The sequence below is a fragment of the Perognathus longimembris genome, chromosome 7 (assembly GCF_023159225.1).
Source record: "Perognathus longimembris pacificus isolate PPM17 chromosome 7, ASM2315922v1, whole genome shotgun sequence".
NCBI lineage: Eukaryota > Metazoa > Chordata > Mammalia > Rodentia > Heteromyidae > Perognathus > Perognathus longimembris.
This window is the reverse complement of record NC_063167.1, coordinates 63889459-63906935: the sequence shown is the minus strand read 5'-3', so window position 1 is coordinate 63906935 and position 17477 is coordinate 63889459. Positions and strand designations below refer to the sequence as shown.

The 17477-nt window shown below is 37.2% G+C and overlaps 1 protein-coding gene across 2 annotated transcripts in view; it reads right to left on the bottom strand.

The window, feature by feature from the left end:
• Positions 1-775: 775 nt before the first annotated feature.
• The window catches only part of Hs2st1 (heparan sulfate 2-O-sulfotransferase 1), a 145771-nt gene continuing 129069 nt past the window's right edge, over positions 776-17477 (bottom strand). The window contains exons 5-7 of one of the 2 annotated variants that reach the window (XM_048351706.1): positions 8501-8598; positions 6684-6841; positions 776-5494 (exon numbers count right to left, since the gene is read on the bottom strand). In XM_048351706.1, coding sequence (XP_048207663.1) covers positions 5265-5494; positions 6684-6841; positions 8501-8598 — 486 coding nt within the window. In that variant the 3' untranslated portion in view covers positions 776-5264. The remainder of the gene's footprint in view (positions 5495-6683; positions 6842-8500; positions 8599-17477) is intronic. The other variant, XM_048351707.1, reaches the window with a different exon arrangement.

Below are 17477 nucleotides of genomic sequence, written 5' to 3'. Positions count from 1 at the left end.
AAGGCTAGTACTCTACTACTTTGAGTCACAGTTCCACTCTGACTTTTTGTTAGAGATAAGTCTCATGGGCTTTTTTTTGCCCAAGTTGGCTTCAAATTATAATCTTTAGATCTCAGCTTCCCAAGTAGCTAGAATTATAGACTTGAGTCACTGGTACCCAGCTTGTATGAATATCTTTTATGAGGTGACACAATTAAGACCTCAGCTTCTAATGATACATCCCAACATATCATACAAAAGCTTTGCATTGGGCCAGTACTTCATATTCATGTCTACTTTTACAGTGTTCCTGCTACCTCCTTTATTAATGTCATGCTGCTAAAGCTAGGACCACCTGACTCTCAAAGCATAGTCTTTGGCCTCTGTGGGTACAGATCAAATCCTGTTTAGAAACTTCATCACTAAACTGGTATTTTATTCCACATACTATAAAATACCTGGCATTTCTATTAAGTGTACTATATAATATAAAAATTATCCAATAGTCATTTTTATTCTAGTAGCCTTTTCCCCATTTTATTTTCTTCTTCTAGTTAAGGGCATACCTAAATGTACCTTACAAATTCCTTGTCTGAAATTTCAATATCAGTAACTAAATACAAGCAAAAGCAGAGGGAGCATTTCAGTCTGGCTAACTTCTTGGCACAGATAAGCTACAAAATCTTGCGAATCAATGATGATACCGAGTTTAAGACCATGCTGTTGAACAGTTGTGTCAGCTTGGAAAATGTCAGTATCAAACCTACAGAAGAAAATATTAAGACAGGACACCAAGCCATTTCTCCCTTTCCCACTGTTTATTTTATAGTTTTTGCATCAGGTAGTCAACTGAAACACTTGAACAGAAAGCTGGCAGAGTGCTGAGGAAAAGGACTGATTATTATCTCTCCAACAGATGAGACAAAATGGTTTTAAATTGGAAAGTCTTGCATAAATGAATCAACTGGAAGGTGGGGAGGGTAGGATAAGGAGATAAAGAGAAACAGAAAAAAGACAGCAAGTAATGAGCATCTTCCAACAGGATTGGGAGGAGGAAAAGGCACTGAGTCACTGTCTATTAAATAAAAGTTGAAATAGACAATCCATGTTTCTCTAGGTTACATCCAACACTGCTTTAGAGATGCTCATATACCCCTCGATAGAAAGCTACAAAATCTGTCTAAAAAATCAGATAGACTGCACCAGGACTTCCCACAGGCTTACCAATAATATATTTTAAAGAGATCACCACCATCAAGGCCATTTTATAAATAGTACTACAAAGGTCACAAAGCTGCATGAAGTTAAATTACAGGATACATCTGACTAAAGGATCGCTTATTTCAGTTTCTACAATTCCCATTTCAGGAAATCAAAAAAGCAAGCTCCACCCCAGAGGAGCTCAGTTGGCAGTGCATTGGAAACTGGGCTGCCTTTCCTCTCGGAAGACTGCCTGGGAGCAGTTCAGATGGCGACCCATGGCAACTGAGCGCCAGCAGGTACACGGATTCAGCAGGTACGTGGATGCAGCACCTAACAAGAGCCCTCCTTCCTCTCAAAGTAAACAGCACTGATTTAGGAAGAGGCAAACTTTCAAAATAGAAAAACAGAAGTACACGGACCACTTAAAGACAAACTTCATAAAAGGTTACAGTACCAGGTGTTTCTCAAAATAAAGGATTTGAAGACCATACATGTTTGACAATGACCAATGGGAAAATCCAGTGAGATGATTTACACAGATGTTCTCTAAGTATAATTTAAACAAATTAAAATACCAGCTATGCATTTGGGAACCAGCCTTTAGTTGAATTCTCTAATGCTTTCAGAATTTTATTTCATTTTTATTAAAAAAGAATCATTGTCTACAAACTATTTTTTTTCTGACTATGCAAATACAATGAGGAAATCATCTGCAGTATCAAAATACTGTTTGGTAAATCACTGATGGCACTAACAATTTTAGGAATTTCCAGTAGGACGTATAAAGAGAAAGAACAATAACAGATTTCAAGTTATAGGCATTAGCTGTACTTTAAGGATAGAAAATAAAAATTTAAAAGTTGAATGTAAGTTTTGGTTCTCTGATTTTCAGTGCAATCATTCAGATGTAGCCAGTTTGTTGTCACAAAACTGCACAAATGCTTATGGGTGACAGAAAAGTAATTCCCTTACAATATTTTAAGTGATACTTCACAGATTAAAGCTAGGTAAAACCAAAATATATCTTCCCTACTACATTTTAAAACAGTCACAATAATAGAGCAACAGTTGCTATTTTCACAGCAATTAGAAAATAGGAGTTGATACAAGTTGAACAAAAAGATACTGTTTAGGAAATAAACATAGAAATACTAATACACAGATGACATTATCTTTTAAAATTCAAAGTAGTTTACTTTCTTTTGTATTATTAAAAAAGAAAAAAATCTCTCTATGGTCAAAATACTGAATAAACACAGTCTGAAAAAAAAAAGAAACCACATTTGCCACTTAAAAAAATGGATACTACATCAGTGATTCTATTCATTGAATTGATTATAAAAAGTCATATGTTACAAAGACTCAGACTCTAGGCCTGTTCTGGATCCTCTCCTTTCTCAGTCTCCAGAAAGGACATTTCTATCCCACCCTAAGAGATAAAGTACATGTCCCAATTCTTAACTAGCAAAGAGAAAAATACACACCTACCCACAAGCAATATACATAAAAGTTTAAAAATCTGTGGGAAAGACTGCATGAATCTGAAAACAATTCTTTGGATGTAAGTTAGGAGCTTTTGAAAGCATATAAATTCTATTAGACAATAAGAGTACACACCCAAACATGATCTTTCCACAAATAATGGTTTCTCTAGCGTAGGCATTGGTAGCCTAGGATCTACATCTGATCTGTCATCTATCTTTGTAAATAAAGTTTTAATGGAACAAGATCAGGCTTGGTTCTGTAGAGCCTACAGCTGCTCCCGACACCACTGTCACAGAGCTGAGTGGTGATGACAGAGACCTAAAAGATTTATTCTCTGGTCCTTTACTAAAAAATTTACTGATCCCCCTGACCTAGTGCTACTCTAGCTGTCTGAGAGTTAGTGTACCTCTAGAAGATTCAATAGGTACTCCAAGCACAAGCTGGGGTTTTTACTATGGATAGGAATCACTTGTGGACAAGGAAACAATCTGTGAATGATTTTAGCAAATACTTCAAAAAGTTAAAAAGGAAAAATATGGTAGAAAAATAAAGGAATAACAAAAAAGAAAAGTATGCCTACCTATGTCTCTTGATATTTTCATGTTGTTAGTGGTAAAGTGATTCTGTTCTTCCTTTAGTTTGTCTTTGCAAATGTTTATGAAGTGTTTCCTACTATCCCCCTCCCATCTTTAGTAACCTTTAAGGACTTCTGCCTAAAATGCTTTGTACAATAAAAATCATTCTTTTGGAAAATGGTTTCTAAAATTTTTCATCTGTTACTCCAAGAGGAAAAGGTAAAGAATGAACAGGAAAATTAAAGTCTGACAAACATACTCTAAAAAAACCCCATAGATATAAAATAGCTACCATTTCAGAATGGTAATATAAAGTAAAATCAAAACACATCTTTCAGATGTGAAGAACAAGAATTTCCTGCTCTTAGTCAGCTAATGAAGTCTGTTTCCAGCCACAGAACCTCCTGAACTCAAGCAGCTGCTTAGGAATCTTTAAAAGTTCACAGGTGTTTCATATTTCAATAGTTGTTGAAACACTGAGAAAATATTTATAAAACACAAATTTATATCAAGATAAACGTTTTTGTCACAAAGCTTAAAAGCAGACTTCTTCCTTTTAACTGTTACAAAATGAATGCTATGAAACTATATTGTTTAAGATGGTTTCACAACAATTCCTTACATTTATTCACTGCTTTAAAGTTTTCAAAGTGCATTCACATGCCATCTCAGTCCTCACAACAGCCCTGTGAGGTAGGTACAGCAGGTATTATTATCCTCACTTCAGGTGGGTAAATTGGGCAAAGAGAAGTTAAGAACTTGCCCAAGATCTCACAGCTGAACGGTACAGAGACAGAACCAGAAATCAATGTGTTTACACTCTTGTGTTCTTTCCACTCTAGCTACTGCCTCCAGTTATGAATAATATACTCTAACTTGTAAGGTTACTAAAGATCATTTCAGTGATGTCTTAACAGTAAAGTTAAGTAAGAAATGCAAGAACAGTGGGTCTGATGACTTTATCGACATAATAAAATTGGTGCAAAACCACTTTTGTCTAATTATAACCTTTTGGTCCAAATACATAAAATATGCAATATTTACAGCAGTTTCTTTTTTGTTGTTTGTAAATGCAATGCTTTAAAACACATTATAAAGCACCTTAGTAAAAATAGTCTACAGGTGAAAGTACAGAAGTTGGAAAAGGAAAACCCTAACCATACCACAGCTCACTAAGGGAGTCATACTATGGGCTGATAGCTCAGCCTACTGCTTTACAAATCACTTACGGAGAAACAAATACAAACCTTACTTTTCTGATAGTAATGTGCAGAAGTCTTAATTAGAACCTGAAGATAATGCCAACATTCTTAGTGACATCTTCCCAATATTAGACAGTGGGGAGACAGAAATGAGAAATACTGCTTCAACTCTTTTTTTAAAAATATAATATCATTCATGGTTTAACTTCATTTTTTAACACTAAAATGATCATCAAAACAATTAAAACCACCTACATAAATATGGGCAAATCCAACTACAGCAGAAACATTTCTTAGTAAACATGATCAAACATTCCACTAAATTTCATGAGGCATGATTGACACAAATTCAAACAAATCACATATTGTCAGTTATTAACACTATTCAGTAGAGGTGTAGAACTCAAACCTCCAGTGAGCGTGGAAACGGCCAATGAACTCATCTTCATTCATGGTTAGCTTTAAAAAGGCTTTGTCAAAAGCAAAGTACCAGAACTGTCTCTAAAATTGTATTTAGACTTCTGATTAGACCTGCTATGTGTTTATTTCAACTGATGTAAGCACCTCCTCAATCCAAATAGGAGGTTAAAACTATCACCAAAAATTTTAACAGAAAAAAATAAAAATGCCTGAAACTTACACTTCACACAGTACTGGCACACCTGCCAGTATAGAATTCTTTGATGTTATTGTGAGTTGCCTAACTCAACTCAATAAAAATATTTTATCCTTATATCAGCAATTTAGGTGGTAAAGCTGAGAGTGATGATGAAGACAGAGTCAACATTCTACTTCAAGAATCCTACAGCCACACCTGTACTCAGTTTGATTTAGGGTAAATCTTTTCATAGAAAAAGTTCTGTGCAAGGATGTAGAGGTCTCCATCTTTTTCTCGAACAGCATGGGCTCTGATGAACTGGAACTGCTCTAGTGCAAATTCATAGAACTCGTTCTCCATTTTCCAAATGTCAGATTGCTGCAGTTTAGCAATGGTTTGCTTAGTGGGGAGTTTCTTCTCTGTGGTTTTCCTAAGATGAGATTTCTTTCCTACTTACAAAGGAAAAGGAAGAAAAGGTAAATAATTCTTAGGAGAAACACACAAAAGATCGATGTCTCTTTATATGAAGGAATGGTTTCAAGTTAACACACTGAAGGGGCAGGAAACAAAATTGTCTTATATTAGTATAACCAATCCCAATCTAGAGACCTAATCATACTAGAACTGTGATTTATTCCAATGTAAACCTGTAAAAAACTTAAAGAAATATAAAAACAGTAAATATAAACATCACCACTCAGTAAAGTGTAGGCTGTTACTTCTTACTATATATGCAAATGCTTGGTGTTCTACCTTTATTTTTTAAATATGACAAAATATATCTACTGCCAATCTTAATTCTAACTTCTAAACAGTACTTGCTAGCCAGGGCATATAAACACTTCAGGGAAAGTGGTTTTAGGACTGCCCTTATCAAACAATGGTTAATAGAAAAAAATCATAATTAGACTACACCAACATAGTTATGTTCCAGCAACTGAAACCCATTTCAAAGCACACTATAAGCCAGACACTGGTGGCTCATACCTATAACCCCAGCTACTCAAGATGCTGAGATATAAGGATGGAGTTTTGAAGCCAGCCTGGAAAGAAAACCCTGTGATACTCTAGTCTCAAAAACAAAACAACACCAAAAAAACACAACAAAAAGCCAGAAGTGGAGGTGTAGCTCCAGTGGCAATGGAAAAGCTAAGAGTGAACCTAGGCCCTGCTTAAGCTCCAGTACCAGCACTAAACAAACAAACAAATAAGCACACGGTAGCAAACACAGCACATGATGTTCGTATCAGTGTGGCCCAGTGCTAACTGTCTGTGTCCTTACTTTAAAACAGTGGTAGACAGGTCTACGGGTTTACTCTGTACTCCTGTATTTTGTATCTGGCATTATTCAATATAGCACATTTCTAAAGCTGGTAGAATTATTTCACTACATTACTATTTGTATTCTTAACTAATATATGGTTATTCATTCAAAAAATATTGAATGAGTACTGTCTATATTGCTAGACCTTGCCAGACCTTGTATTGAAAACTGTGAGAAGAAACAGATGTTGTAAGGCTGCCTTTCTGGAGCTATTGGCTATGCTTTACTGAACAAACCTCAAATCACCTGTTTTTCTAGTTCTGAACAAAGACAAAAAGGTAAGGACAGTCTGAAAAAGAAACTGCTCATTTAAATACCTGTACGATAGAGTTCTGTTGCACCCCTGAAAAACCGGGGCAAAGCTGCCTCCAGCAACATGATAAAATCTTCAAGCTCTTCAGTAACTCCCACCAGGAAGTATTCATTAATTAAGTTATACTTGGCTTGATCCATAGCCCACCTGCTCCCCACATTCCTGAAAGAAAAGGAATTAAAAACCTGGTTGTGAAATCTGTTAAGTATTTCTGATGGCTCTGATGCCATACATTATGAAGATAATAGATAAAACACATGCACATCCAAAGACTTAATGGCCTTTTATTAACCTCCTTTGGGAAGCACACCTGTTTTTAATTTCCTTTGCTTCCATATACCATTTTTCCTCAAATGCAGTGCCAATTCAGATGACTGGAGGACTTTTAATATGAACAAGCTAAAGGTAGTTTTAAAAAGGAACATATATACAACATATATTCCTCCCACCTGATTTAATGTAAATTTATTTTTTAACAACTCTGAGCATTGTTCATTTAATGAGCTCTTTAATGACGTCTAAGCATTGTTTAATGGTTAACTTATGATTAGGTGAGATTTGTTTGGATTTTGGTGAGTTTAGTTTCCTAAAGTTTCTGAGAATAGGAAGGAAATAATATATAACTTTGCTAAGATCTCTTGTTTATATCTGTTTATATTTATAGTGAGTGCTTTTAGTAGATTTTGCCCTAGACTATACTACTGGGTCTGAGCACTAACAATCTTTTTTTTTTTTCTTTTTTTGGTGCTAGCCCTAGGGCTTGAACTCAGGTCCTAACCCTGTTGCTGAGCTTTTTTGCTAGTGCTCTTACACTTGAGCCACAGCTCCACTTCTGGAGAGGAGTCTCATGGACTTTCCTGCTCCATCTGGCTTTGAACCAAGATCTTGAGATCTCAGCCTCCTGAGTAGCTACACGTACCATCTGCACTGCCTTTTAAGTAGCAGCACTGGGATCACCTGAGCTGGTGATTTTACCTTTCCATTTTTTCTAAGCTATTAGAAAAACAAAAAGAGGAAGGGGGGATAAAGTGAGAAGGAAGTGAATTACTGAATTTCTAAGGACTCTACTTCCCCACAAGTTCTACAGTATGAGGCATATTAAACATACTAAATCTCCTTTCCAATTGAAATCCCTTAGAAATGCCCAGTAGAGCAATACACTTTAAGGAGGGCTTGGAAGACTTTTTTTTTTTTTTTTAAATAAAGGGCCATCGAGTAGCTATTTTATTTGCAGGCTACATGATTTAGATCACAATTACTCAATTCTGTTATAGCATGAAAGCAGCCACCGACAATAAGTAAACGAATATATGTGGTTGTGTTCTAATAAAGCTATAAATAAATAACCCAGCATGTGAGAAAATAATGTCAAGATAATTTATATGAGTAATCTTTTATTTTTATATTTTTTGCCAGTTCTGGGGCTTGAACTCTGTGCCTGGGTGCTATCCCCAAGCCTCTTTGTGCTCAAGGTTAGTGCTATACTACTTGAGCCACAGCACCACTCCCAGCTTTTTCTGAGTAGTTTATTGGACATAAGTCCCAAGGACTTTTCTGCCCAGACTGGCTTTGAACCATGATCCTCAGATCTCAGCCTCCTGAGAAGCTAGGATTACAGGCATGCGCCTGGCTATGAGGAATCTTTTAAATGAATTTAAAGGTAATGCCACATAATTGCAAAATACTAGCCAATTACATGTTATACTTTGCTGGTTTTTCATTATCTATGCCTAACTCTTGATGAGCACATACATACTTGTAAGGTCGATTACAGAGAAAAGAAGAAAGATAAACCAATTCAGGCTGGAGTTATTTCCCTACCAGCATTCTGAGCTGTGGCCACAGAAGAATGGGATCTGCAACCAGAGCTTCTCCGGAGCGCAGTCAGAGCCACCCTCAGCCACACACTCATCAAAGGTCTGGAAGAAAGAAAAAGAAGCACCGGTTGGGCCATAAATCCAGGTTTCTCCTATGAAACTTCTTAATATCCTGTTACTAAACACTTGAGCAGGAGCAGGTAGGAGAAAGTTATACAACAAAAAGAACAGTCAGGTTACAAAAGCAGACTTGTGATACTGAGGACAGTTAAACACAGATTTTTCTCACAGCTTTGTTGTATGGCAATGTGTAAGAATTCTTCACTGAGGAAACTTCCTCAGATTACACCTTGTCTTTGAAACTGAATCCTTACAGGTATTTTCTTACTAAAGGAAATTATCTATTTGAGATGCTATCGAGATACCAGAGAACAAATCTGGGGGGTTGGGTGGTGCTGTGAGGAAATCAGGGATTACCACCTGTTATTTCTAGAAAGAGTAAGTATGGGAGAAAAGGACGAACACTGTGTCAAGCAAGTCTTCATTGCCTCCACCAGTACTTTTCTAATCTGTAAGATTAGATAAACTCAGAGGGCCTGTTTAACCAATGAAGGCATCAATTCCTTAGAACCGGCATAGATTAAGCTACAGTAGGATGATTCTCTTTATTCTGGCAACATTCAATAGACAACAGCAAATCACAGCCTATAATTTATTTCCTTTACATTATTTCCTTTACAGATGACCTATCCCATGAGACAGTGAAAAGATCCATGACTTGGGTTTGGATCGTAATGCTAGAACACTTAAATTTTATGTTAGTATCCTCAGTTTAAAAATGAGGGCATTCTCTTACCTTAAGGACTGAATTTATCACAGTGACTTGTTCAGAGTATGCATTCCTAAAAGCCTTTATATCTACATCTCTTTCCATCTTTCTTCTCAAATACAGTGCTCTATTGGTTCTTACCTCCTTAACCCTCACAATATTTGGCCTCATCTTCTCCTTTGTGAAAAAGCTCTGCCACTAATGTACTAATTTCTATTTCTTTGAATCTTTTCACTTTTTCGCTCTTGTTGGTTCTTCTTTATCTTTCTGAATGTATTACCATCATCTTTGATGATGCACATTCAGGTTCTTCTACCAAGTAGTCATTAATTCATCTTAGCTATGGTTCTTTGCCCAACCCTTAACTATCTTCTTGGGGGGGGGGGGGAGGCAGTCCTGGGGCTTGAACTCAGGGCCTGGGCACTGTCTGTGAGCTTCTTTTGCTCAAGGCTAGCACTCTACCACTTGAGTCACAGCGCCACTTCCAGCTTTTTCTGGTATGTGGCACTGATGAATTGAACCCAGGGCAAGCACTCTACCACCAAGCCACAGTCTCAGCCCAACTATCTATTTTTTAAACACTACTATGTATTTTGAGGAGGGAGGGAGTACTGGAGTTTGGACTCAGGACCTCCTGCTTGCTATGTAGCTGCCAAACCACTTGAGCCAGGCACATATTGTGTGTTTTTAGTTTGAATTCCCAGTGTACTTTGTATTGAATATTTCTGATTATATTTTCCCTTGCAACTCAAACTTAAGATTCCAAAACAGTTCTTAAGGGCTGGGAAGATGGCCAAGTGGCAAGAGTGCTTGCCTCGTATGCATGAAGCCCTGGGTTCGATTCCTCAGCACCACATGTATAGAAAAGTCCAGAAGTGGCACTGTGGCTCAAGTGGCCTTGAGCAAAAAGAAGCCAGGGACAGTGCTCAGGCCCTGAGTCCAAGCCCCAGGACTGGCAACCCGCCCCCCCCAACTACAACAGTTCTTAATCTTTTTTCCTTCCTCACCTTGAATCCCTGAGGCAATGTCTTTCCAGTGCAGTTTCATGTTACTTCCATGAGGATTTCACAATACTAAATATCTTCATTGTGGCAAGCTTGTGCACTTACTAGATTAGCCCAAGTAGTCACTGACTTCTACCCAGAAATCTTCCGCTGCTTTGAATACGTTAACAAAAATCCAAACTCTTTATCTCACCTTTCATGAGTGCTTCATAATCTGACCTCAGTGTCTTGCTTAATCTCTTTGCATAACTTCTCTACCAGATTAGCATATGTTATGTGTATTTCCAATTCTCTATACCTTTGCTGATTAAATTTTCTTCCTAGCAGTTTAGGTTATAGGAAGATATAAATATATAATCTTTATAATCTTTCCACTGACTATTCTGGCATAAGTCACTTTGATTTCCTTTCAGGTTACATAAAGTAATTTTACATTGCCTTGTAACAACCAGCTCTTAGGTTCTAGATATGCATGTGAATCTGTCTACCTACCTACCTAACTACATGATTATTTCTATAACTAGGTTCATATATTTTAAATGTGTGTTGGCTCCTTAACAATGGTAAAGTTGAAAATGTCATGTAATGTGCATGTATTTTCCATAGCACATAGTATAATGCAATACAAACTGTTTGCACAAAGTATTTGTAAACTGCTACTGGAAAGAGTGCACTTTGGGGACTTACATGAGTATGAAAAACATAGTTCAGTGGAAACGAAGACAAAGTAATGGGTTTTTATTTCCCTCAGGAAGAATTCTGACAGTCCTTTAGAGCTCTTTCAAATTTTCTTTCAGTGTTTTTAAGGCTACAGTCAAGACTGAATACATTCAAGATTGTAACAGCTATTCTAATGGTCATTACATCATTTCTGAGTTTTTTTTTCTAGATGGTCTGATTTATATTCCCTAAGCCAAGCCATTTTTCTAAAAAAGTGGTTTTATCATTTATGCCAGCAAGTAAATTAAAAAAAAAAAAAACCACTCCTATGTATCTCTCTGTATCATGTTCCAATTTCCATGAAGTCCCTGGCTCAATGAACTGAATGATGATTGATCCCAAGGTTTCTGACTGCTTGTCCATCCAATTTCTAACAGGCCCTAGCTCATGGAAATGTCTCCAGCTCAGCAGAGGTCCTTTCTTTGCTGCCTTATGCCTCCATTTGAGTATAAGACAGAAGAGGGATAAGTTACTAAAGTGAATATGCATAAGCCCACAATTTCTACCACCTTTTTACATGTGCATGTGATTCTATGTATGACATTCATAGATATTTAAACAGGTTTTGCCTAAAAATAAGAAGCTAGCATAATAAAGAGAGGCTCCAACATTAACAGTTACCATAAAGTTACATGTACACATATAGGGTATCGAAATGCATACTACTTGGAAGGAAACTGAACTAAAAATAAATTGAGCATGCAAGACAGCCATTTTAACTCAAATTCTCTAATTAGCATACTCTTAATAACTGTATTCTTGAAGTATTTTAGTACTTCAAGCAACAAAAATTTAGAAAGCCTTTAAATCTGGTTTTGGACAGTAGTTTCCAATCTTCAAGCTCAATTTGACAGACTAAAAGTTACTTCCCAAACCCATTCTTACTTTGTTCCACAGGTCAGAGTTAGCCTCTCTTGCAGTGAGTTGAATATGGTCATACGACTAAGATTCTGCTAGAGGACTGGAGGGGAAGTGATGTGGGTAACTTCTGCCTCATTCGCCTACAATGAGGTGCTTGCCCTCTACCTCCTTCCTTCTCATAGGCTAGAACCCAGAGGTGGTAAGCATACTGCCAAAGAACAGCACAACAATATTCAAGGAACTTAGGTTGCTCAAGCATAGTGGGGCACAAAGCTGCCCAAGAGCCTGGACCTCTAGAGGTAGCTATGTGTGAGAGAAAGAATTGGATTTCAACTAGTTAGGTTTTATCAGCTTAACAACATTTGCTTTAATTCACCACAAATGTTTTATTAGAAAATACAGAAGGAGAAAATAGTTTGTGTTTTGCCTTCCTTACAGATTCTTAATTTTGAAGAAGAATCTTTTTCCTGTCAACAAAAAGAACTCAAACACGATCAAAAGCAGGGAAGATGTGAAGATAAACAGCAACAATTAAAATAAACCCTACAAATAATGAAAACTGATAGACCTTAGCATAGCAGAAATTTCCCCATTTCTACACAAATACTTAATGAATAAAGTAAACCAACTATTTTCTAGTGAGAAAGAAAAAAATCAGACAAGTAAATCCCACCTTTATTATATACTTTAAGGTCAAGCCACTGAGCTCTTAGTCCAGATGAAATGCTGCAAAGCAGCATCTCACTAGGGCTTCTCTTCGTGTCCTCAAAGACTAACACAAATGACTAGTAACCATAACTTTTCCTTTTCTTTCTTTTTTTTTTTTTTGCTAGTCATGGGCTTGAACTCAGGGCCCAGGCACTGTCTCTGAGCTTTTTTGCTCGAGGCTGGTGCTCTACCACTTAAGCCACAGCTCCACTTCCAGCTTTTCTGGTGCTTAGTTGAAGGTAAGAGTCGCATGGACTTTTCTGCATGGGATGCCGGTCCTCAGATCTCAGCCTCCTGAGTAGCTAGAATTATAGGTGTGAGCCACCAGTGCCCAGCCGAAAACATTCTTGCTTACTTCCCCTTAGCCATCTCTTTATCACTGTATTATGGTCACATTACAGAAACACAATTTTTCTATAAAACAAAACTTTTTTCCTCAAAATATCAATCCTTCAAACAAAAAGGAAACAAATTAAATCAACAAAAACACACCAAACTCTGTCTCTCACAGACCCAGAGAAATAAAAAACAAAGATATGATCAGCCTGTTTACTTAAAACCATGTGTGCTAAGAAAAAGTAGTTCATCTAAAAAAATTAAATTCCTCCAAAACAAAACTGCAAAGAACCAACAGCCCCCCTCAACAAGTGGACTAAAGACTTAAAAAGAGACCTTCTCTGATAAGGAAATGAGAATGGCCAAGAGACATATGAAAAAGTACTCTACATCACTGGCCATAAAAGAAATGCATATCAAAACAACATTGAGATTCCACCTCACCCCAGTAAGAGTGTCCTTTATCAAGAAAACTAACAATAATAAATGTTGGAGGGGATGTGCCAAAAGGGAACCCTACTTCATTGTTGGTGGGAATGTAAACTGGTTCAGTCACTCTGGAAAATGGTACAGAGATTCCTCAGAAGGTTAAATATAGAGCTTCCCTATGACCCAGAAGCCCCACTTTTGGGCATCTACCCAAAAGACCACAAACAAGAATACACTAAAGCCAACAGCACAACAATGTTCATCGCAGCACAATTTGTCATTGCTAAAATATGGAACCAATCCAGATGCCCCTCAATAGACAAATGGATCAGGAAAATGTGGTACATATACACAATGGAATTTTATGCCTCTATCAGAAAGAATGACATTGCCCCATTTGTAAGGAAATAGAAGGACTTGGAAAAAATTATACTAAGTGAAGTGAGCCAGACCCAAAGAAACATGGACTCTATGGTTTCCCTCACAGGGAATAATTAGCACAGGTTTAGGAAAGTCACAGCAGAGGATCACAAGAGCCTAATAGCCATGCTCTTATGAGCATAAGATAATGCTAAGTGAAATGAACTCCATGTTATGGAAACGACTGTTATATCACCGTTGTAATTACTTTGAACATGCCATGTGAAACTGTAGCTTCTATTGTTGATCCTCTTGTATCCCCTTCCTGTGGTTGTACCCGCACTATCACTGTACCTTATCTGAGTACACTGCAAACTGTACATACTGGTATTAGAACTAGGGAAGTGAAAGGGCACATCAAAATTGAGAGACAAAGGATAAAAAGACAAACAACTCCAAAAGCAATACTTGCAAAACCATTTGGTGTAAACCAACTGAATAACTCATGGGGGGAGGGGAGGGGGAGTGGAAGAGGGGGAGGGGGAGTGGGAGAGGGGGAGGGGGGAGGGGGGAATGAGGTAGGCGGTAACAAACAGTACAAGAAATGTACCCAAGGCCTAACGTATGAAACTGTAACCTCTCTGTACATCACTTTGACAATAAATAAGAAAAAAAAAGAGAAAAAGTAGTTCATTATGAACTAAAAGTAGTTCATTATGAACTAGATACAAATGATTTTTAAAACCATAAAATATCAAAATCATTTGTTTGGACATTTAATTAAAGATTAAACACGTAAACACAATTTTATGTGTGACTGGATTTCTTTTCTGGAAATGGTCTTGCTTTCTATTTTATATAGATAACCAAAGCTACTAGTGATCTCCTTCAATTTTCTCTGTAGATATAAGCATACCCACATCTGTAGCTCCTTCTGCTCTCATCTTTAAGAGCTATTTTCCTTCTCTCTCTGAATACCCACTTCCCACTCCCTTCTTTTTTTTTCTTCAAATTTTTATTATCAAACTGACGTACAGAGAGGTTACAGTTTCATATGTAAGGCATTGGATACATTTCTTGTACTGTTTGTTACCTTGTACCTCATGCTCCCCTCCCTCCCCCCCCAGGTGTTCAGTTCACTTACACCAAACAGTTTTGCAAGTATTGCTTTTGTAGTTGTTTCTCTTTTTTTACCCTGTGTCTCTCAAATTTGGTATTCCCTTTGAATTTCCTACTTCCAATACCAGTAAACACGGTTTCCAATATACTCAGATAAGATTACAGAGATAGTGTAGGTACAACCACAGGAAGGTGATACAAGAACATCATCAATAATAGAAACTACACATACACATAGGACGTTGAAAGTAGTTACAACTGTGATATAACAATTGTTTCCATAACATGGAGTTCATTTCACTTAGCATCATCTTATGTGTTCATAAGGGTATAGCTATTGGGCCTTGTGATGCTCTGCTATGGCTTGCCTAAACCTGTACTAATTATTCCCAATAAGGGAGGCCATAGAGTCCATGTTTCTTTGGGTCTGGCTCACTTCACTTAGTATAACATTTTCCAAGTCCTTCCATTTCCTTACAAATGGAACAATGTCATTCTTTCTGATAGAGGCATAAAATTCCATTGTGTATATGTACCACATTTTCCTGATCCATTGGTCTATGGAGGGGCATCTGGGTTGGTTCCAGATTCTCGCTATGACAAATTGTGCTGCGATGAACATTGTTGTGCTGGTGGCATTAATGTGATTTTGTTTGTGGGCTTTTGGATAGATACCCAAAAGTGGGGCTGCTGGGTCATAGGGGAGTTCTATATTGAGCCTGGAACCCACTCCCTTCTGAGATCCTGCTTCATCAAGTCTTTTTGTTTCTTAGGCCATTTCACTTTCTTGCTTTCTTCAGATATGTGGATAGGGCCAAATACCTGTCTGTCATTTAAGAAACACATTTCCTGATGGTTTGGTTCCTTTCAAAGCCAAACCTCTCAGGGGTAGTTGTGACACTCACTCCCCAACTCTCTCTCACAGTTGTTCCTCAACCCTATAGATTATATTTAAACTCTTTTCTTGGAGGACCCCAATGATCTCACTCACCATGGACAAACTATGACAGACTTTTCAATTCTCTCCTTTTTGAAATAAAAATTATTTTCTTACTTTAAGACATTTTCAGATTTTCTTTCTTCCTTAATTCTTTCCCATGGCATATTCCTGTGTCCCACCAAAATTCCATCAATTTGGGGTAGGAATTGTGATTTTTTTGAGCCAGTAAATACTTATTAATAAATGTAAATGGATTCTGTTTGAATTTTTACTTAGAGCACACACATTTCCTCTTTGTACAGGTAACCTCCTCAATGTTTTGGTGGCAATTTTTTTTTAAAACAACAACCTAATAATCTAGTAGAGAAGGACAAAACTGAATTTGCGTGAGAGATGGGAATTATAGGTGCCTAACACTTTGGAGCCATATAGTGCTGAATGAACAATGGAGGGACAAAGTATGGCTTTTCCACCTTGGGTAGTTGGGGATCTTTTTTCAAAACTGAATAAACTGTGCTTCTCACTTGAAAGAAAAAAGGTAACAGAGTTAGTGAGCAAATTATTTCTTAAGTGTGAGTTGTTTTGCTCCCAGATGGCATAGACAGTGTTGGGAGACGTGTTCTTATAACTAAGGTGTGGGGATGCAGTACAGGCCAGTGACCCCTTTAAACACCCTCATAGGCAGTCCCCTATGACAAAGAATTATCTGGCTCAAAACAGTAACTATAGAGGTTAAAAAATCCTATGGTATAGGCAATTATGAAAGTTAACCTCACAAAGAATACAATTTTAGAAAACTTCTAATGAGCTCTGTGGTATTAATATATAAATTTTTTATAATGTATAGTAAATGCATAAACATTTGGAAAGGCCATATAACTCAAGAAACCAATATACTTCAGATGACCAATATACAATGTTTCTAGACCAATTTAAATGATACAGCACAATATCTGAATGGACTTTATTGTAATAGTATTAAGTTCACTGTTCTGTCCTCAGGTTCCACATTACAACGAGGAAACTTCTCAGGTTTTCATATAAAGAACCGCCACAGCTTTCTGAAAAGATTGCTATACAGCTCTTTTTCAGTGACATATCTGAATGAAGCTGTATTTTCTTTATAGAACAGACTGAGATCACAAATAGATAATGAAAGTGAGGCTATGTTAAGGCAGATACTAAAATATTTTTTTGCAAAAATATAAAATGATGTCATTCTTGATGGGTGCTAGTAATGAACTGGATTTTTGTTGGTTAAATGGAGATGGAGTCTCACAGACTTTTCTGTAAGGACTAGCTATGAACCATAATCCTCCAAGTTCCAGTCCCTGAGTGAGCCACTCAGGAGTGAGCCACTAGCACCCAGTTTTGGGAAACATGAGGGTCTAAGACTAGGGACTTTATGGTGAATGAAACATATGCTTGGGGAAGTTCACCACATTTTTGGAAACAAAAACATGTAAATAGTGCAAGTACTACAAAGTAAATGCTTAAAAGCAAAGATTCTATGGAGCAATGGGGAATCTTGAAAGAGATGTGAATGCCTAGGGACAGTGACTTCATGGAAAAGGTCACTTGGACCTTGACCTTAAAGGTCAATAAACACTTTCCCAGAGTGAAGGAAAAAGCACTGAAAATACAAGGAGTAGTGGTGAAGTATGAGGCTAGGTGA